At 39.2% G+C, this 23,337-nt stretch overlaps 2 protein-coding genes and 1 pseudogene across 2 annotated transcripts; 2 read left to right on the forward strand and 1 right to left on the reverse strand.

Annotated features, from left to right (window-relative positions):
* Window positions 1–249: 249 nt before the first annotated feature.
* Window positions 250–1,206, reverse strand: LOC112852132 (olfactory receptor 5A1). The gene has a single exon (XM_086679355.1). The coding sequence runs from the start codon at window positions 1,204–1,206 to the stop codon at window positions 250–252; it is 957 nt and encodes a 318-aa protein (XP_086535481.1).
* A 9,194-nt stretch (window positions 1,207–10,400) lies between these two features.
* Window positions 10,401–12,144, forward strand: LOC147576447 (non-selective voltage-gated ion channel VDAC1 pseudogene; annotated as a pseudogene).
* A 6,539-nt stretch (window positions 12,145–18,683) lies between these two features.
* LOC112851846 (olfactory receptor 5A2) lies at window positions 18,684–19,649 on the forward strand. The gene has a single exon (XM_025915305.1). The coding sequence runs from the start codon at window positions 18,684–18,686 to the stop codon at window positions 19,647–19,649; it is 966 nt and encodes a 321-aa protein (XP_025771090.1).
* The last annotated feature ends 3,688 nt before the right edge of the window (window positions 19,650–23,337 follow it).

The raw sequence follows: 23,337 nt of genomic DNA on the forward strand, positions 1-23,337 counted from the left end.
TAAAAGGTGGTTGTTGTAATACCAATTGTGTATCCTGGGGTGATGTTTTTGCTGAAGTAATCTCTTCCTCCTTTTGACTATCCATGGTGGGTCAGTAGGCAGATGGCCATGAGGAATGGTGAGAGAAATCTGGTGGGAGGAGCCTCCATTTTCAAATATGCACACAAGATGTCTCCCTTGTCAATGTCAGAGGTGGAGGTAGATGCCAGAGATCATTTGTCTCTGGAGAAATATATTTTCAATCGTGAACTAGGAAAATAGTTTCTTCTTCTCCAACACCTTCCATAGGGCATCTTTGATCTCTCTGTTCCTCAAACTGTAAATGAGAGGGTTCAGCATGGGGATCACCAGTGAATAGAACACAGACACTACCTTGTCCCTGCCAAGTGAGTAGCTGGAGCTGGGTCTCAGGTACATGAAAAGGGACGTCCCAAACAACATAGTCACCACCATCAAGTGTGAGGCACATGTGCTGAAGGCTTTCTTTCGGCCTTCCACTGAACGGATTTTCAAGACAGCAGTTCCTATGTAACTGTAGGAGATGATGAGGATGAGGAACGATGTCCCCCCAATAGTGACTACCACGAGAAAATTCACCACTTGACTAGGAAAGGTGTCAGAGCAAGAAAGTGCCAGTACTGGAGGGAGGTCACAGAAGAAATGATTGATAATGTTGGGTCCGCAGAAGTGAAGCTGAAATATGGAGCTGGCCTGGATCAGGGAGCTCAGGAAGCCACCAACATATGCCCCAAGCACCATGCGTGTGCAGAGGCCCTGGGACATGATGGCTGTGTAGAGCAGGGGATTGGAGATGGCTGCGTATCTGTCGTATGCCATGGCAGTCAGGAGGAAGCACTCAGTGAGACCCATACTGACAAAGAAAAAAAACTGAGCAGCACAGCCCAAGAATGATATGGTCTTTTGCTCCCGGAAGAAATCAGTGAGCATCTTGGGGGCCACTGTAGAAGAGTAGCAGATGTCGATGAAAGACAAGTTGCTGAGGAAGAAGTACATGGGTGTGTGCAGACGGGGGTCACCTCTGATCAAAAAGATGAGGGCCAGGTTCCAGGCCAGTGTCACAAGATAGATACCCAGGAAGGTCACAAAGAGAAGGGTCTGGAGTTCTGGATGGTCTGCAAATCCCAGGAAGATGAACATGGTTACTGAAGAGCTATTCCAGGCCTTAGCTGTGGACATGCTTCTCATGGACCACAAGGAGAAGAGTAGACCTGGCACAATAATGATAATCCAAGGGCAACTGTTGGACTTCATCAAGACAAAAAGCTTCTGCACAGTGAAGGAAACAATCAACAAAACTAAAAGGCAGCCTGCGGAATGGGAGAAGATATTTGCAAATGACATATCTGATAAAGGGTTAGTACCAAAATCTAGAAAGAGCTTACCAAACTTAACACCCCAAAACCAAGTAATCTAGTTAAGAAATGGGCAGAAGACATGAATAGACATTTTTCCAAAGAAGACAGCCAGATGTCTAGTAGACACACGAAAAGATGCTCAACATCACTCATCCTCAGGAAAATACGAATCAAAACCACAATGAGATACCACCCACACCTGTCAGAATGGCTAAAATTAACAACACAGGAAACAACAGATGTTGGGGAGGATTTGGCAAATTGTTTTTTTATTGTTGGTGGGAATGCAGACCAGTGTAGCCACTGTGGAACACAGTATGGAGGTTCCTCAAAAAATTAAAAATAGAACTACCCTACCACCCAGCAATTGCACTACTAGGTATTTACCCACAGGATATAAAAATATAGGTTTGAAGGGATATATGCACATCAATGTTTATAGTAGCATTATCAACAATAGCCAAACTATAGAGAGAGCCACATCTTCTTTATCCATTCATCAGTTACTGGACATTTGGGCTTTCTCTGTAGTTTAGCTATTGTTGATAATGCTACTATAAATATAGTATGTATATATAAATATATATTTATAATATATGTGTATATATAACGTATAATATGTATGTGTATATATATAATGTATATATATGAATGTATATATAGTACGTATAAATATGGTATGTATATATAAATATATATGTATATATATGATGGAATATTAGTCATCAAAAAGAATGAAATCTTGCCATTTGCAACAATGTGGATGGAGCAAGAGTGTTTTATACTAAGTGAAATAAGTCAGTCAGAGAAAGACAAATACCATATGATTTCATTCACATGTGGAGTTTAGGAGACAAAGCAGATGAACATAGGGGAAGGGAGAAAAAAAGACAGAGGGGAGCAAACCATCAGTGAGTAACACCAAACAGCTCTGCTGGAGCACTCACCCATTCACATGAGCTCTGCCCTTAGGTAGACACCTGAGGTCTGCAATGTGATTCAAGGTCTTTTGGGGGGCAACTCTTCAGGTTATCAGGCAAAAGAGGGGAGTAAGGTGGTGGTTATAATTCTGGGTAGGTTTCGGGACAAGCCTGGCTCTCATCCTGACTCTGCCACTTGCCAGCTGTGGGATGTTGGGCAACTCATTTAGGCTTTCTGAGTTTCAGTTTCTCCGTTTGTACAATGGGGATAACAGTGACTTCTTCACAGAGTTGTTGAAGGGTTGCTTAAGATAATGGGCACTAGGCTCATGGGTCTTGAGATAAGACTTTTCTTAATTGGGACTGTGATTGCTATCAGCAGTGAATATTCCTTAAAGAATTCTTTAAGGAACTGGGTCTTATTTGGAAACTCTTCCCCTTATGTGGGAGAAATGTGCTTACCTTACTGAATTGAGGAGTTCACTGATGGGACATGTAGGTCTGTAACAAGTGTTTAGGAGAGGGGTTGAAGAATTTAATGATCTAGGGGTTGATAGGTCAACTGCAAGTCCGTTTGAATGTTGCCATCAGTGGGGAGAACTTCCACATTTAAGAATGAAATTTACCATTCCCAGAAACAGAAAGTGAATCTGGACAAATTGAACAAGAGAAAAAGCATACCCAGAGTTTCACTCTTGCCCATGGATGCCCTGAATCTTACTCTAGAACATTAAACAGAAGGTATTTAAAGGCTCTCGGGAGCACTTTATGCTACTGAACTCTGCTCATGAGGACTTTCTTCTTTTTTTCACAGAGAAAGAAAATCTTCACTCACAGCAGACTTGCAGGGTGCATTTTGGTCTGAGTCTAGACTCCCTACTATCCTATGATATAAGTATAAACACTAGCAGCTGGAAAAGGAGAGTTTGGGAGGCTCAGTGACCTCACTGCACTCACAGATGCTGAACTGCATCTTTGTGAATAACACTAGTCTTTGAGGCCATTGTGAAGATATGATAAGCCAGCAAAATCAGGCACCTAGAATAGTACCTTGCACACAGAAGACACTCAGGAATTGATGGGAACTGATAAAGTTGATTTACTCAGCTCATCTTTTATCAAATATCTGCAAGACAGTACTAAGTCTGCTTAGTCCGAGCTTAACAGAATAGTTGGTGATGGAATTAAAAAATGGTGTAATGACAAGAGTTTCGGCCAAACTGGGGAGTAGGTGTGGATCATCTGATCTGCCCATTATTCCTGCCCTGGGCTCTGTCCTCCATTTCATGATGCCTCCTCCTCTCACTGCTGCAGGAGCCCAATCCCTCAAGATCTTCTTCCAGGTCTGTCCTACAGATGTACAAATTGTCCTACAATGTACAAATAGCTGATGGAAATGAAAGAGTCCCTCTTGACATAAGGTGAGCATTCAAAAAGCACCAAAGCTTGACTCCAAGAATTAAGATTCAGATGGTAAAATTCAGGCCACCAGTTAGAAAAGAGAGAGAGGGTTTTAGAGGTGAGAGGTCTCTGTGGTGTTTGGAAAATCTGCTATGTAAAGTCTGCCCCAATCACAGCCCTTCCAAATTGATTTTCAAACCACTTATTAATAACTGGATCTCTGTTCGAGGACATAACAATTCCTTCAAAATTTCATTTCCTCTTAATTTCTCTTTCTAGTTGCAAGGGCTCAAACATAGTCCAGGAAGCCCACCAAAGCAGGGGTAAGGTAAGATTGTGGCTGAATTGGGGAAAAGACAGAATTGAGAGTACATGGAGAAAAACTAAAATCCAAGGAACTTAGTCATCTGTATAGTCTTGTAGATCTAAAGTGCTCTATAAAGCAAGAAGACAAAACAATAAAAGATGAATGACTGAACTCACCCTCTTCCTCTCGTCTGTCTGTCCTTTAGCTGATACCCGTCTTGAGTTTTGTGTTGAAAGGAGTCTAATCATGCTTCAGTAACTGCTTTCAATCCCCAAAGTGCTAATGAGCTGGGAGAGCAAGTTTGGAGCTGGTTTGTTCAGGGGAGATAAAAATATCCACTTGATGCATAGAATGTGTGTTAGCGAGCAGAAAAGTAGGAGAGAAAAATATACAGAGAGAAGAGAGAGATATAATCTTTAAGAAGTTCCTCTGGTATCTGCTAATATCTGCAGTTGGGGTCATGTTGAAAATGTTTCAAAGCTGGGATTGGAAATGAACTTGAGAGAGATTTTTTCCTCTCTCCTTGGAGATATTTCATTACATTTGCCCTTGAGGGTCTTTTTTGAAAGAGAAAGAAATGTATCACCCAAACCTCAAAGATCTGTAGTTAATTGATCTCTGGGGTGGTATGGAGAACACATACTCAAATAAATGCTCCGAACGCAATGTTATTAAACTCCATCCCAGTGGCCATCTCTTCTGATCTAGTCAAAATCTCTTCTGGTGGTACATGACGAACGAACTCAGGATAGCAGAAGAACACATAGGACAAGATAAACGCCTACTCTGCAGAAGAAAGCAAAGCTGTATATATATGCAGAAAAGCTAAATGAGTTGCTCAAAATTTTATGGCTAGTAAGAGATTGATCCAATATTTGAACCCATGATTATATGACACCAATGAATGGTACATTCATTTACTTTGGAATGCAATTGCACATAAATGTGTTGAAAGGTCAATTGTAATCTTCCCTTCATAAATCCATTCTCTTTCCACAGAAACCTACTATCTTTCTGTGAGAGAGATGTTAGATACATGGCTTTTTCCTCTAAAAATTTTAAAATTTACTCTGATATAGCATGATGTAGTATAAGAATGTAAAAACGTTGATTCTATGGAGGGTCATGTACAAATAAAAAATAATTTAAGGCCAGACACTCCACACAAAGGAAATCACTAATTTTTGTGTTTGGAGAGAGGAAGGGAGAAAAGAAAAAGGTTTGATTCACTTGTTTCTTAAACTGAGAATACTGAATTTTGATGAGAATTGAAAGAAGGACATTTGAGTAAGCTCAACTGAAACAGATAATCCTGTACCTCCAAGTGACCCTGAACCTTTCTAGCTATGAGAATAGTCTCTTACTCTGTCTGAAGAGACTAGCCCCTTTGGGCTTGGACAGAAGGATGATTTTTTTAAATTTTTATTTTTTATTTTTTAAAATTTACATCCAAGTTAGTTAGCATATAGTGCAGCAATGATTTCAGGAGTAGATTCCTTAGTGCCCCTAACCCATTTAGCCCATTCCCCCTCCCACAACCCCTCCAGTAACCCTCAGTTTGTTCTCCATATTTATGAGTCTCTTCTGTTTTGTCCCCCTGTGTTTATATTATTTTTGTTTCCCTTCCCTTATGTTTATCTGTTTTGTCTCTTAAAGTCCTCATATGAGTGAAGTCATATGATTTTTGTCTTTCTCTGACTGACTAATTTCACTTAGCATAATACCCTCCAGTTCTATCCACATAGTTGCAAATGTCAAGATTTCATTCTTTTTGATTGCTGAGTAATACTCCATTGTATGTATATATACCACATCTTTTTTATCCATTCATCCACCGATGGACATTTGGCCTCTTTCCATACTTTGGCTATTGTTGATAGTGCTGCTATAAACATGGGGGTACATGTGTCCCTTTGAAACAGCACACCTGTATCTCATGGATAAATGCCTAGTAGTGCAATTGCTGGGTTGTAGGGTAGTTCTATTTTTAGTTTTTTGAGGAACCACCTGTCAGAATGGGTAACATTAACAACTCAGGTAACAACAGATGTTGGCGAGGAGAAGGATGATTTAAGTGATAGAAAATGTTTTTTTCCAGATCACCTCTCCTCTCAGGCTGTACCACTGTCCTGAAACCAGATGAGTACACTTTTATTCTCTTCCTTTGGGATCTTCCCTTTGAGAATTTCTGAGGGAAATGTAGATCAACGGACATTTAGTCAAAACGTGGAAAACTCATGCTTAAGAAGATGTTGATTCATAGGTGTCTTCAAATGCCTTGATAAGTAGAAAACACTTAATGGTTTATTTCCATGGAAATTATTTAAAGTTTAAAAATCAGTGTACAGAAATCAGTTGCATTCTTATACACTGATAATGAAGCAACAGAAAGACAAATAAAGAAACTGATCCCATTCACAATTGCACCAAGAAGCATAAAATACCTAGGAATAAATATAACCAAAGATGTAAAAGACCTGTAAGCTGAAAACTATAGAAAGCTTATGAAGGAAATTGAAGAAGATATAAAGAAATGAAAAAACATTCCATGCTCATGGATTGGAAGAATAAGTATTGTTAAAATGTCAATACTACCCAAAGCTATCTACACATTCGATGTAATCCCAATCAAAATTGCACCAGCATTCTTCTCAAAGCTAGAACAAGCAATCCTAAAATTTGTATGGAACCACAAAAGGCCCTGACTAGCCAAAGTAATTTTGAAGAAGAAGACCAAAGCGGGAGGCATCACAATCCCAGACTTTAGCCTCTACTACAAAGCTGTAATCATCAAGACAGCATGGTATCGGCACAAAAACAGACACACAGGCCAATGGAATAGAATAGAAACCCCAGAACTAGACCCACAAACGTATGGCCAACTCATCTTTGACAAAGCAGGAAAGAATATCCAATGGAAAAGAGACAGTCTCTTTAACAAATGGTGCTGGGAGAACTGGACAGCAACATGCAGAAAGATGAAACTAAACCACTTTCTTACACCATTCACAAAAACAAACTCGAAATGGATAAAGGACCTGAATGTGAGACAGGAAACCATCAAAACCCTAGAGGAGAAAGCAGGAAAAGACCTCTCTGACCTCAGCCGCAGCAATCTCTTACTTGACACATCCCCAAAGGCAAGGGAATTAAAAGCAAAAATGAACTATTGGGACCTCATGAAGATAAAAGGCTTCTGCACAGCAAAGGAAACAACCAACAAAACTAAAAGGCAAGCAATGGAATGGGAAAAGATATTTGCAAATGACATATCGCACAAAGGGCTAGTATCCAAAATCTATAAAGAGCTCACCAAACTCCACACCCAAAAAAGAAATAATCCAGTGAAGAAATGGGCAGAAGACATGAATAGACACTTGTCTAAAGAAGACATCCAGATGGCCAACAGGCACATGAAAAGATGCTCAACGTCACTCCTCATCAGGGAAATACAAATCAAAACCACACTGAGATAGTCACCTCACGCCAGTCAGAGTGGCTAAAATGAACAAATCAGGAGACTATAGATGCTGGAGAGGATGTGGAGAAACGGGAACCCTCTTGCACTGTTGGTGGGAATGCAAACTGGTGCAGCTGCTCTGGAAAACAGTGTGGGGGTTCCTCAAAAAATTAAAAATAGATCTACCCTATGACCCAGCAATAGCACTGCTAGGAATTTACCAAGGGATACAGGACTGCTGATGCATAGGGGCACTTGTACCCCAATGTTTATAGCAGCACTTTCAACAATAGCCAAATTATGGAAAGAGCCTAAATGTCCATCAACTGATGAATGGATAAAGAAATTGTGGTTTATATACACAATGGAGTACTACGTGGCAATGAGAAAGAATGAAATATGGCCTTTTGTAGTAATGTGGATGGAACTGGAGAGTGTTATGGTAAGTGAAGTAAGTCATACAGAAAAAGACAGATACCATATGTTTTCACTCTTATGTGGATCCTGAGAAACTTAACATAAGACCATGGGGGAGGGGAAGGAAAAAAAAAAAGAGGTTAGAGAGGGAGAGAGACAAAGCATAAGAGACTCTTAAAAACTGAGAACAAACTGAGGGTTGATAGGGGGTGGGTGATGGGTATTGAGGAGGCCACGTTTTGGGATGAGCACTGGGTGTTGTATGGAAACCAATTTGACAATAAATCTCATATATTGAAAAAAAAAACTGAGAACAAACTGAGGGTTGATGGGGGTGGGAGGGAGGGGAGGGTGGGTGATGAGTATTGAGGAGGGCACCTTTTGGGATGAGCGCTGGGTGTTGTATGGAAACCAATTTGACAATAAATTTCATATTAAAAATAGAAATGAAAATTAAAATTAAAATTAAAAAAAATATTTAAAGTTTAAATTTTTTGTTGCAATTTTTACTGTATCAATGGTTAAGGATATTTTTATCTTATTTAGGATTCAATACTTACAATTTCCTAATGATTCATTTTGAGTTTAAGTCTTACTTAGCAATTCCAAGAGGGTCTAATATGTTCATGTATTTTCCAGAAGTATAATGTCACATCACTCACAAATAGTGTTCATAGTAATCCTAAGCTCAAAATAATAAAAAATGACAATGATAGTAATAATAGTTTATTAAAAAATTATTGTGCCAAGAATAATTGCTAAACATGAAAGTCTTCTAAAAACTATGTCCAAGATGAGGCTCCTAGGTGGCTTAGTTGGTTAAGCACTGGATTCTTTATTTCAGCTTGGGTCATGATCCCGGGGTCATGGGATTGGGCCCGGTGTCGGGTTCCATGCTGAGCGTGGAGCCTGCTTGGGATTCTCTCCCACCCTCTCTCTCTCTCTGCTCCTCCCCCCTCTAAAAAAACTATGTCCAATTTAGCTGGCATCTTAATGAAAACATGTACAGTAGTTAGTTGGTATTTAATAAAAACATAGTTAGCTGGGAACAATAGTAATATAGATCACCATGAATTTCTAATAAACTGGTATCAGAAATCTATAGCTGGAGGTGTTTCTTCTGAGCCAAATTGATAATTTAAAAATCATTCCATTTGAATAGTTTTTATATAGTGGTTTTTATATAGGGTGCATATATGATCCCGACACAATCATACAATGTTGATACACTTGGTTGAATCTCACAGATGAAGAGGTGATGTGAAATCAGGGGAGGTGCACAAGACCACTCAGATGAAAACAGGCAGGATTAAGACTCATGCCATGTGTTAACACTACCATTTTTAATTAAAATTTTTTTAAATATTTATTCATTTTTTTTTCATTTTTTTTTCAACATTTATTTATTTTTGGGACAGAGAGAGACAGAGCATGAACGGGGGAGGGGCAGAGAGAGAGGGAGACACAGAATCGGAAACAGGCTCCAGGCTCTGAGCCATCAGCCCAGAGCCCGACGCGGGGCTCGAACTCACGGACCGCGAGATCGTGACCTGGCTGAAGTCGGACGCTTAACCGACTGCGCCACCCAGGCGCCCCTAAATATTTATTCATTTTTGAGAGAGAGAGAGAGAGAGAGAGAGAGAGAGAGAGAGAGAGAAAGAGCAAGTCTGAGCAGGGAAGGGGCTGAGACAGGGAGACACAGAATCTAAAGCAGGCTCCAGGCTGTGAGCTGTCAGCACAGAGCCTGACACGGGGCTCTAACTCACGAACCATGAGATCATGACCTGAGCCGAAGTCTGATGCTTAACAGACTGAGCCACCCAGGCGCTCCCCCCCCCCCCATTTTTAATATTTTTTAACTCAGAATGGCCACTTTTCTAGACTGTTCTTTCATTATGTTATGATGCTTCTTTTAAAGCACTTAAAAATCTGATTGGTTTAAAATGGTACCTTGAATGTGAACTTGTGACTTACCTATTCTCAATTACATCACTCTTGTCTAAATATATTTGTTGATTAGTGTTATTTACCATTTTCAATTTGCTTAGCGACTTGCTCCATCTCCTGGTCTGGTTCCTTTTCCAGAATTGAACTGCATGATGGTATTGAGTTAAGGAACTTGAGGGGTATATATAGTACAATGCTTAGAGCATAGTGGGTATATACTGTTTGAGGATAATCAATTACTATTGCAATGCTAGGTTCTCACGTGGATTTTAGTCCCCAAAGGTCACCTCTTAAAACTGACCCTACATGGGGCACCTGGGTGACTCAGTTGGTTAAGAGTCAACTTCGGCTCAGGTCATGATCTTGGGGTTTGTGAGTCTGAGCCCCACCTTGGGCTCCATGCTGACAGCTCAGATCCTGGAGACTCCCTCTCTCTTTGCCCCTCCTTCAGCTCGCGCCGTGTCTCTCTCTCCTCTCAAAACTTAACATAAAAAAGGTCCCGGGCTCGGCCCCGCCGCTGCTCTCCGTTCCTCGCGCTGCAGCCCCCGCGGTAGCAGCCGCCGAGCCCGCTGCCACCGCCCCCCCCCCCCCCCCCCCCCGCCCCCCAGCAGAAGATGGCTGTGCCTCCCACATATGCTGATCTTGGCAAATGTGCCAGGGATGTCTTCACCAAGGGTTATGGATTTGGCTTAATCAAACTCGATTTGAAGACAAAATCTGAGAATGGACTGGAATTTACGAGCTCAGGTTCCGCCAACACTGAGACCACCAAAGTGACGGGCAGTCTGGAAACCAAGTACAGATGGACTGAATATGGTCTGACGTTTACGGAGAAATGAACACTGACGACACACTAGGCACAGAGATTACTGTGGAGGATCAGCTTGCACGTGGACTGAAGCTGACCTTTGATTCATCCTTCTCACCAAACACGGGGCGGGGGGGGGGGGGGGAATGCTAAAATCAAGACAGGGTATAAGCGGGAGCACATCAACCTGGGCCGTGACGTGGATTTCGACATCGCCGGCCCTTCGATCCGCGGAGCTGTGGTGCTGGCTGGGCTATGAGGGCTGGCTGGCAGGCTACCAGATGAATTTTGAGACTGCAAAGTCTCGAGTGACCCAGAGTAACTTTGCAGTCGGCTACAAGACTGACGAATTCCAGCTCCACACGAACGTAAACGATGGGACAGAGTTGGTGGCTCCATTTATCAGAAGGTGAACAAGAAGTTAGAGACCGCCGTTAATCTGGCCTGGACAGCAGGAAATAGTAACACTCGCTTTGGAATAGCGGCCAAGTATCAGATCGATCCTGACGCCTGCTTCTCGGCTCAAGTGAACTCCAGCCTGATAGGTTTAGGATACACTCAGACCCTAAAGCCAGGAATCAAACTGACACTCTCAGCTTTGCTGGATGGCAAGAATGTCAATGCTGGTGGCCACAAGCTTGGTCTAGGACTGGAATTTCAGGCATAAACAAATACTGTACAATCGTTTAATTTTAAACTATTTTGAACATAGCTACCTTCAGAATTTAGTGTACCTTTTAATGTCAATATGTCTGGGATGCGAGTATTGCTAAATATCACGTTAGACCTCCAGGTTAAAGATGATTCAGCTTTAAGGTGTTACCCTTTCAGATGTACAGAAGAAACCCAATTCCAAGAAGAGTCCTTTCAGCTGTAGACTTCGGGGGACCTTGGCGGCCCTCTAGAATTGTCAGGTTTCTTTTTTATCTAGAAATGGCTGCAAGTGGAAGCTGAGACTTCGTAGGCACTTTGTAAACTGGTACTGAGTAAATGGATGAAATTATGACTTCCTGAGAATTAACTTTGGTTTCCTACCCTAATGAAGGAGAGACTCACTGGTGGTGTGTACAAAATCATCTGAAAGAGACTTTTTTAGACAGATTTTCATGACCTGTTTCCACCCCAGTCCATCACCTCTTTTACACCAGAAGTAGTCTGCAGGGAGTGGTAGCTGTTTCTTTTGTGCCATTTAGGGTGGAGAAGGTGGATGTGATGAAGCCAATAATTCAGGACTTAATTCCCTCTCATGTTGTGTTTTTTTTGCCCTTGCACCAGAGTATGAAATAGCTTCTAAGAGTCCCAGCTGCAAGCTGGGAAGAGTCTCTGTGACTGTAATCACATGGTGACAACATTCGGAATTTAAATTGGACTTCTGTTATATTCTCGCCACTCAGTTTATTTTTTAGCAGTTTAATGGGTACATTTTAGAGTCTTCCATTTTGTGTGGAATTAGATCCTCCCCTTCAAATGCTGTAATTAACATCACTTAAAGTAAAACTTGAATAAAATATTGAAACCTCAAAAAAAAAAAAAAAAACCCACCAAAAAACCTGATCATACAGTTTAGACATACTTCCACTAGGTGGCAGCAACATTCCACAGGAGGGCCTAAACTAGTAGTCCTCTGTGCAGATGATTTGTTAATATAGTTGAAACCGTGTTAATATAGTTGATGTAGTTGTTATGTCAGTTGTAATCATACTATTTGGGTTCTTAGAGGTCTTCCACTTTAGTATTTTGTTTTAGAGCAAAAAACTGAGGTCCAGAGAGGTTAAGAACCTAATCTCCCACATCAGAATAGGAATTGGAACTCTGGTTCTGTAACTTACGGTTTAGCACTTTCCTCTTATATATACATTTAAGACCTCTAAAACCTCTAAATTTACTCTCATCTTGTACCTTACCTTTGTTTGGAATATCTTGTGAAAAGATTTTGGATCTATAAAAGGTTGACAGTTTTACTCCTCACCAGTAGTGGAAATACAAACTGAGATAACTTTTCAAACTCCAATTTGAGAACTGAGATTGTGTTTTACTGTCAAAAATACCTCCAGATTTTTCTCTGGGCTTCCTTTGAAACAATTAGAATAACCTCATTAAAGTAGCTGTGCTAAAATGTTAAATAAACATTAAAGCAAATCATATTTTAGGAGAAGCTGTCAGTAAACAAAATCTAAGATGTGTAGAATCCTAGTGAGATAAATTTTGAGTTGACTCTCAAAGAATTGCCTCCTAAAATTTGTAATTCTAAATGAAGTTTATTTTCTTGTATGTGCTATTTGCTTTCATACTTTTTGATGTTCACTTAACCTTCTGCTTTACATTCTTAAATTTAATCATACATGAAGTCCAATATTTTAAATTAAGGGTAATGAGAGTTTATGGTTATAGCCAAGTGAATTTAATAAAACAAATTTCTTCTTTGTTCTTAAATTTCTTATAGAATAGGTTGGCAAATATGTCGAATGTCCCCACTCTACATTTTCCTATCAAATGCAGACATTGCTAATTTAGAATTTGCTCTTATTCTTGAGTTTCTCAGTCTTACTTTGCCAATAATCATTGTCACTATAATCAGAGTTATCATGACAGATGACATCTATAACTATCTTCTATTATTAACTTTTCTAATCCCAAGAAAATGTATTGATCATAATTAGGGATTTATCCTCTAAATTATCCGGGATCTTAATTCAGTACCAAAACACTTTCATAGTTGAGCTTGACTCTTTTAGCCTCAGGCTCTCTTGGGCCAGTATATCCCCAATCCTAGCCTAAAATGCTTCTCTTTTTTTTTAAAAAAATTTTTTTTTCCACGTTTTTATTTATTTTTGGGACAGAGAGAGACAGAGCATGAACGGGGGAGGGGCAGAGAGAGAGGGAGACACAGAATCGGAAACAGGCTCCAGGCTCTGAGCCATCAGCCCAGAGCCTGACGCGGGGCTCGAACTCACGGACCGCGAGATCGTGGCCTGGCTGAAGTCGGATGCTTAACCAACTGCGCCACCCAGGCGCCCCATAAAATGCTTCTCTTAATAAAGGACTTCCTTGGGGCACCTGGGTGGCTCTGTCAGTTGAGTGTCTGACTTTTGGTTTTGGCTCAGGTCATGCTCTCATGGTTCATGAGTTTGAGTCCTGCATCTAGCTCTGAGCTGACAGTGCAGAACCTGCTTGGGATTCTCTCTCTCCCCGTCTCTCTGCCCCCCGCCCCTTGCTCGTTTTCTCTCTTTCTCTCTCTCTCTCTCTCTCTTAAAATAAATAAACTTAAAAATTTTTAAATAAAGAAATTCCTTACCTTCTTTCCTTCACAGTCTATTTTTGGAGTCGCTTACTTTTTTCTTTCAGTGCTCTCAGTTGCTAAATTTGTTCCCCTAAATTCAGCCTATTATCTTGTGTCAAGAATCTCAGTAATTATATTCTTTCACATAGAAGATATTTTTGTCACTTAATTAATTTTTATTCTCAGGCTAAGGTTTGCTGACTTGATCTCCATGGAACAGATTAACTCCTTCTTATAAACTTTATTTCTGTACAAAAGTTTCAAAAACCAGGAAATGAGTGTCTCAAAATTTTAGATTTTCAGAGTTTGAGGGGTCCTTGGAAAATGAGCCGAATTTACTCAGGCCCTGAGAGGTGGGGGGAGGGGTTAACTGACCTGCCCACAGCCACATGTCTAGGTCATGGCAGTGCTGGGAGTAGCACCCAAAATATTAGAGGGTAAAGAAACTGTTTTCATCACACAAAAAAGTCAAGTAAGTAGGAAAGAGCTCTTGGCCACGACCCTGGAGACAGAGTTAATGATGTCGTTACTCAATATTCCTGGAGTGATTTCTATTCATCAGGCACTGTGCTAAGACCTACCTGTTTGCATCTCATTTCATTACCAAACAACCCTTTGTGATTGGTATAATGATTATTACACCAGTGTTACAAGGAAGGAAATGGATATTTCAGAGATTTAAAAAATGTGTACATGTTTATACAGATAAAATGGCAGAGCCAGAATTTGAGCCCAACTCTCCTGTGTGTGGTTTACTTCCAATGAAGGGTCTCAAAGTGGAAGGTTGCCCACCAATGCAAAAGGATGTCTTCCTGGACCCAGATCAGGGAAAGCTCAGAGAAGAATAAGACAGGAGGCTGCAAATAAGACTCTGGCAATGGGTGGTTTTCCCTGTCCCCATCACCCAGAGAACAATTAGTGCTCAGAAATGTTTGCTTCTAATGATTGCTGGGCTTTTACTTTGGACCCAGGAGTGAATGACAGGGCAGCCATGTGGAGGAAAAGTGTGGCTATCCCTGCCCATTAAAATAATGAACTCCCTAAGGCCATTTTGAAGACTTGGTAATAAAGGAGCAGGGATTCCAGAAGCAGATATTACTATTTGCATGAGGCCAAACCACAAAAAATTGACTGAACCAGAAACCAGGCATAGAGCAGTGGGAAATGCAGATGAAGTGAAGGTTAGAAAAAATGTTAGTGGAACAAGCAACCGACAATTCTTCTTCTGTAGGAAGAGATCTCAGGACACTTCTGCTTGAAGTAATTCAGTAAGTTAAGCTCCTTCCTTCCCAACCTCATTCATCCAAAAAATGACAATTATATTTTACAGCCTATTCCACATTTTATCTGTAAAAGGGGCAGAGTAAGTCCACACTTCCAGGTAGGATTAAATGAGTTAATATAAATCAAGTCCTTTGAACAGTGCCTGGTACTCAATAAGCCTTTAATAATGTTTGTGATTAGATTATATATTGCATATTATATTATTATAATTGAACACTAATTATAAGCTAAACATTCTGTGAAAGCTCTATAGATAAGCAGTGAAGAAAATTCATTCATTCAACAAATATTTACCGTGCTAATGTCCCAAACACTGTTCTAGATCTATGATAGGATAAATCAATAAGGAGATTGATAAACAGAGGAGGGCACCTGTTGGGATGAGCACTGGATGTTGTATGGAAACAAATCTGACAATAAATTTCATATTAAAAAAAAAGTAGATCAATAAACAGAACTCCTGACCTGCCTTTAAGTAGCTTACATTCTTTCAGGGAAGATTTCATTAAGATAAGAAACACAGGGACACCTGGGTGACTCAGTCAGTTGAGCATCTGACTCTTGATTTCGGCTCAGGTCATGCTCTTAAGGTTGTGGGATCAAGCCCCGTGTCAGACTCTGTGCTGAGCATGGAGCCTGTTTAAGATTCTTTCTCTCTCTCCCTCTGCCCCTCTCCTCTGCTTGAGCTCTCTCTCTCTCTCTCTAAAATAATAAGATGAGAAACACAAAACTCATGTTATTTTCTCCTTGGGAGGTTCACAGATTAATGTCATGGTGAAGAACAGTCTTGGCTCTTCTTGGTTTTGGCTCCTCAATCAGTTACTGATTGTGGGGAGATTTTAAATTTTAGAAAACACAAAGCTAGTAGTATGTATTTATTTTAACTTAATTGACACATCTGTTATACACACACACACACACACACACACACACACACATATGTATACATTGTGAAAAGATCACCACAATCACGCTAAATAACTTATCTGTCACCTCTACATAGTCACCCTTTGTGTGTGTGTATGTGTGTATGTGTTTTGAGATTTAAGATCTATCTTCTTAGAAAACTCCAGATATATAATAATGTCAACTATTGTCACCAAGCTGTTCATTAAATCTCTAGAACTTATCCTGAATAACTGAAACTTTGCACCCTTTGACCAATATTTTCTCATTCCCCCCTCAACCACCCCAGCCTGCAACCATTATTCTGCCCTCTACTTTTATGAGTTTGACTTTTTAGATTCCACAAATGATATGCAGAATTTATCTTTATGTGTCTGGCTTTTTTCACTTAGCAAAAAGTCCTCCAGTTTCACCTATGTTGCTGCAAATGACAAGATTTCCAACTTTCTTATGGCTGAATAATATTCCACTCTCTCTCTCATCTATATATTAATCTACCATCATCATCATCATCATCATCATCATCATCATCATCATCGTCACTACCACCACTACCACCATCATAATCATCTACCTCAAGTTTCTTTACCCATTTACCTATTAATGGACATTTAGGTTCTTTCCATATGTTGACTATTGTGAATAATGCTGCAATAAACACGTAAGTGAACTATCTCTTCAAGATACTGGCTTCATTTTCTTTGGATGTATATCCAGAAGAAGGATTTTTGAATCATACGGTAGTTTCCTTTTTAAAATTTTGAGGAACCTCCATAGTGTTTGTCATTATGACTACATCAATTCACATTCCCACCAACAGTGCACAAGACTTTTCTCTGTATCCTCACCAACACTTATCTTTCATCTTTTTAATAACAGACATCCTGACAGATGTGAGGTGGTAACTCATTGTGGTTTGATGTGCATTCCCCTGATGATTAGTGATGTTGACAACCTCTTCATGTAGAACAATTTTTAATATGATGAATGATAAAGAAACACCATCAGATAGTTGCAATTGGCTGCAAACATGCATGAGCGGTCAAATTTCATAAAATGATAAAATATCAGTAACTTTAATTTTAGCCTTGAGTCTTCCCCAGGGTACTTCTGCCTTTTTTACACCCATTTATATTTCCTCATTTTGCACCCATTTATATTTCCTCATTTTGATCTTAGATCAGTGCCGGTTTGTCTTTCTTAATGCAAAATGCATACGGGCATCCCTCATGCCTTAAATATGATAATCTGGTCTGGCCTGATGACATCAAAGCTGTTCCATGCTTATCCTTAAATATTGTCCTTGAATATCTAATGAACTCTCTCCAGTTTTTCTTGCTCAGAAAATACTGGTTTCTGCTTGTTCTTGACCACAATGGCTCATCCCATTTCAGTTAGCTTTGATGTTCCATGGAGGCATTGTTCATGGCCCTTCTATCCCATAATGGTGTTGATTGTGTTCATCCAAATTTTGATCATTTTATGCAGTGACCTGTATAAAAACTTATTAGGTAATTAGAAAAAAATTTCTAGTTCTAAGCATGTGTATGTATACTTTTTCTCTTGGTTTTATTACTTAGAAGAATGGATTATTTTTTATTGTGGGTTAGATTTGCTGCCTCAAAATGGAGTATGTCAAATATAATAGCCTGTAGTGCTTAGCTGCTTTTCCAGATTCTTACATTAAAGATATACAAAATAGGGGCGCCTGGGTGGCGCAGTCGGTTAAGCGTCCGACTTCAGCCAGGTCACGATCTCGCGGTCCGTGAGTTCGAGCCCCGCGTCGGGCTCTGGGCTGACGGCTCAGAGCCTGGAGCCTGTTTCCGATTCTGTGTCTCCCTCTCTCTCTGCCCCTCCCCCGTTCATGCTCTGTCTCTCTCTGTCCCAAAAATAAATAAACGTTGAAAAAAAAAATTAAAAAAAAAAAAAGATATACAAAATATAAGAAATTCCTAACTTTATTATTCATCTGAGTTTATATTTTCTAGTCAGAAAGTCTAAAAGGCCATAAGAAACTGAAGTCCAAAGGAACCTTGAGACTCATCTGACTCAACCCTCCCATTTTTCAGTTGAGAAAATGTGGATCGGGAGTGGTGAAGTCACTTTTCCACAGTCCTCAGGGAGTCAGGGATGGCCCAGGAGATCCTGAGGATACAAGAGTCAAGCCCAACTAACTATGAAAGTGTTTTGATACTGAATTAAGATCTGGGATAATTTAGAAGGTGAACCCCTAATTTTTTATCAATACATTTTCTTGGGATTAGAAAAGCTGATAATGTAGGATAGTGATAGATTTAAATCTGTGATGACAACTCTGATTATAGTGATAAAAATGTTTAGTCTCCATTAGATGGATTCTCTTCTAATTAGCAATATATATAGCATACAGATTTTAAATAGTGCCAAGAGATTATCATGGGCAGACTTCCTCCAAGAAGGTTGCTTAGCAGGTGGCTGTGATGTTAAGTTGGTGTTAATGGTTTATATGATCTTCCAAGAAATATCCACTTACATAATAACAAACACAATCTTACTGATCACAGGATTGTTTCTTTCCTTTATTCAGGAAGCAGGTCTATGGTTGTAGGAAGGAATAACACGATTGTGACAAAATTCATCCTCCTGGGATTTTCAGACCATCCTCAAATGAAGATTTTCCTTTTTGTGTTATTTCTGGGGATTTACCTCCTGACCCTAGCCTGGAACCTGAGCCTCATTGCCCTCATCAGGATGGACTCCCACTTGCACACGCCCATGTACTTCTTCCTCAGTAACCTATCCTTCCTAGATATCTGCTATGTGTCCTCCACAACTCCGAAGATGCTCTCTGACATCATCACAGGGCAGAAAACCATTTCTTTTGTTGGCTGTGCCACGCAGTACTTTGTGTTCTGTGGAATGGGGCTGACTGAATGCTTTCTTTTGGCAGCCATGGCATATGACCGCTATGCTGCAATCTGCAACCCATTGCTCTACACAGTCCTCATATCCCATACACTTTGTTTCAAGATGGTGGCTGGGGCCTATGTGGGTGGATTCCTCAGTTCTTTGATTGAAACATACTCTGTCTATCAGCATGATTTCTGTGGGCCCAACAGGATCGACCACTTCTTCTGTGACCTTCCTCCAGTTCTGGTTCTGTCCTGCTCTGATACCTTTGCCAGCCAGGTGGTGAACTTCATTGTGGGTGTTGTTGTTGGAATGGTTTCTGTCCTTGTGATCCTCATTTCTTATGGTTACATTGTTGCTGCTGTCCTGAAGATCAGCTCAGCTAAAGGGAGGACCAAAACCTTCAGCACGTGTGCCTCTCACCTGACTGCTGTGACTCTCTTCTATGGTTCTGGTCTCTTCATGTACATGCGACCTCGTTCTAGCTACTCCCTAAACCGGGACAAGGTGGTGTCCATATTCTATGCTCTGGTGATCCCTATGGTGAATCCTATCATCTATAGTCTTAGGAATAAGGAGATTAAAAATGCCATGAGGAAAGCTGTGCAAAAGGATCACGTGCATTCTCATGGGCCTTTGTTTTTCTCACCCTGAGCTAATGTTTTCAAAGAAGCCATGAGCTGAATTAACTATGCAGATTTTCATGTGGTTTTGGACTAGTTGATTTACACAATGATTTGTGTTGACCAGATTTTTTTCCCCTTTCCAATATTCCCCCAGCTAGTTTATCTATTGGTTATTGGAAAACAGTTTGGCCATTACTGGTTCCTAGAATGAATAGCATTATATAAACCAATATTATAAATGCTCAGTTTAGCAGAAAACTTCACCATGACAAAGACAAAGACATTGTGTCTATAGCAGGAAAGTACTGAACAAAATGTTAGTCCTGCATTCAGGATGGTGATTCTTAAAGTAAGATAGGAATATATAGCATAGTAACCTGAGGAAGGAGATACTATTTCTAAAAACAGTTGCCTTTCTCTCTTATGAGGTTCTAACATGCTTCCTTTATGGCACATGAGCACCACAAGGCAGACACCCTCTCTTCTTTGAGAATCACAGCTATTGTGATCCCCTGTGACTGATGGTGGTATAGTACTGACCCTTTAGATGTGTTAAGGCAGGAAAGAGATCTCTAATCATGGCCTTAATGACTGAACATTTCTTAGGAACCTACAGAAGAGGAGCATACCTTCATTTGGCATGAAAAGTTCTATGTTTTCACCAATTTTGTGATAAGTTCTAGAAGGGAATTTAGCCAAGGAATTGAAGAGAGTGATTTTTCTCCTCCATGTTGTCTCAGAACTTGTTATGTGTCCTTGAACCAGCAATAAACAACTGGCATACATTTATTCAGCTGTGGCTGCTCTTGGTTGGCCATAAATAAGTAAAGTACCTACCTGTGTGTACTTGGGCTCTGTGTACCTTAGTTCCTTCTGTGTGTAAAATAGGAATAATAATAGTAAATATATCATAGGTTTATTGTGAAGAATTACATGACTCAGTATATACAAGCACTAGAATAGTACTGGTGGGCAGCAAATACTCAAGGGGTGATTATTATTATTATTATTCTATAATAATATTTATCACCATTTGAGCCAAAGAAATAGACGACATTTCCTTAGTTTGGTAGAAAATGTGATATTTGTGATGGCTTTAATGCACTGGAAAGTGGGTCTGCAGATACCAGAGTGAAAGTGGTTAAGAGTATTTGTTAGGCATTCTTAAATCAGTAGACCTGCAATTATTTATCTCATGTTTGCCACTTTGTAGGTAGGTGGCCTTATGCAAGTTATTTACAAGCTCCATTTTTCTCATCTGTAAAATGAGGATAACAATGGTATCTACCTCATGCAATTGATTCAACAATTAAGTGAAGCACATGCATGAAAAGAGCTTAGCTTAGTGCCTGGTTTTATGGTAATACTTAATAAATGTTAGCTCATATTACTAGTCAATTTTGTATAAATCAAGAGAAATTCAGGTTAATGTGCTAAAAAGAAGCAAATTAGGTACTTTGGGGATAGCTACTCAAATTGAGACATAATAGTCTCAGTAAAAAGGCATGCCTGTGCCTCCCATCTCTGCCACTTACTTTGCATAGAGGAAGCAGTCATTAGAAAAATAGAAAGAATTCAAGTTCATAGAAGTGGCTATACATGGAAATGCTACTATTAAGCCAACTCTATCAGTTACCTGGACACCTCGCCTTTCCTTATAGCCATTTTTCCCTCCTCCTTTCCTTATCTGTACCCCACTTCACTGAGCTCTTACCTTTCAATTTACCTTTGGTAGCTAAGCTTAAATTCTCCTAATGCCAAAAGTCATTGGGACAAAACAAACAAACAAACATATAAAGGAAAATATGCCTCACGCTTTGGATTTACATGGAGCTGTCACTGGTCTAATTATCATACATAAATTTTTTTGATGAACACAGATTCTGAATGTAAGATCTTTAGAAAAATAACTCTTATTTAGCTACACACGTTTGCTGCCAATTGAAATTTTCTCCTTGCATTGATAAGACATAATGTACTTTTGCAGTTTTCCCAACTACCAAACAGAATAATTAATAATTATTAATTATTAATAATTGTTAAATACAGTGCATAAGATGGGGTTTGGTCATGAGACTTGAATGAAGCAAAAACAATTAATTAATAATTAATATTAATTATAATATTATTTATAATTATAATTAATATAATTAATTATATGTTATATACAATAATTATATTAATTATAATAATTAATTATAATAATTAATTGTAATTATAATTATATATATTATATATTTATAATATATAATTATATATTATATTTATCTATTATATATTTATAATATATAATTATATATTATATTTATCTATTATATATTTATAATATATAATTATATATATTATATTTATCTATTATATATTTATAATATATAATTATATATAATTATAATTAATATAATTAATTATATATTATATAATGATTATAATATTAATTATAATAATTAATAATTATAATTAATAATCATTAATCATTAATAATTGTTAAATACAGTGCATAAGATGGGGTTTGGTCATGAGACTTGAATGAAGCAAAAATAACCTGGGGTTTATAGTAAGCCATATGTTAAATGAAACTTCCTAAATCAATGCATTTATTATGGGGCAGATAAATAGACATACATTAAATAATATTTCTGGCAGTGAAAGAATCAGGCATTCCATTGCTCTTCGAAGCAAGACAAGGTAGAGCTGTCCTGGGGAGGCGGGCAGCTAGCTGGCTGGAGGTGAATTCACTTTAGTAAAATTACCAGAATTCAGGGTGTGCTGCTAATCTTCATAACCTCTGAAGACCTCTTCCAGATGGACTGAAGTTACCAAGCTCAGAATAGCTAACTGCATAAGCCAGATGCCGTTTTTAGTTTTGGAAGAACTAAATTGCCAAGCTTGTGCTTGTGCGAGCAGCACAATCCTGTCCTGCTGAGGAAACCATATGGAAAAACAAGTTATAAGCGAAAGTCTATTTGGAGAGAAAGTGGGCAATGTGTGTCAGCACTTGGCGTGTCCAACAACAGGGTCCAGACAGGCTGAAGTGCTGGGCCAGGGCACTGACACTTTCTCTCCCCAAGAATTCATCTTCCTCTCTTCTAGGTAACCATTTTCCCTTCTAATCAACATGTCCATAGATTGATTAATAGACAGATCTTCCTTCCTTTGGTGTAAGAAAAATTGTGTCTCTAAATACCTCGGTTATTTATTTATTTATTTAATGCTTATTTGTTCATTTATTTTTAAAAGAATTTTATTATTATTTTTAAATGTTTATTTGTTTATTTTTGAGAGAGAGAGAGAGAGAGAGAGAGAGAGGGAGAGACCCAAGTAGGTTCCATGCTGGCAGTCCAGAGCCTGATTTGGGTCTCCATCCCACAAACCATGAGATCATGACCTGAGCCAAAATCAAGAGTTGGACACTTAACTGACTGAGTCACCCAGGTGCCCCCCTTTTATTTACTATGATCTGATTTTGTGGTTTAATTTTTAGAGTTTTCAGAAACCTGATTATTGTCCACATGTACCACCTATATTCCCCTAATTTTTTGGTAGGTATATATGATTACAGTCCCTCTCTGCCTCCCTCCCTCACATACTCAGGGATTAGTGACTGATGCATTAAATGGGTTCTGGTGAGATTTTTAACTTTTTTCCTAAAGATTAATAGTCTTATGTTTCTAGTCATTAACCTAGAGAAACCTAGAGCTTGCCTATTCTGTGATCAC

This window comes from Puma concolor, chromosome D1 (assembly GCF_028749965.1).
Source record: "Puma concolor isolate L17-30 chromosome D1, mPumCon1.1.hap2, whole genome shotgun sequence".
In the NCBI taxonomy this organism is placed as follows: Eukaryota; Metazoa; Chordata; class Mammalia; order Carnivora; family Felidae; genus Puma; species Puma concolor.

Coding starts and splice junctions, on each gene's coding strand:
- LOC112851846 (XM_025915305.1), top strand. CDS start 18,684: ATGGTTGTAGGAAGGAATAACACGATTGTGACAAAATTCATCCTCCTG.
- LOC112852132 (XM_086679355.1), bottom strand. CDS start 1,206: ATGAGAAGCATGTCCACAGCTAAGGCCTGGAATAGCTCTTCAGTAACC.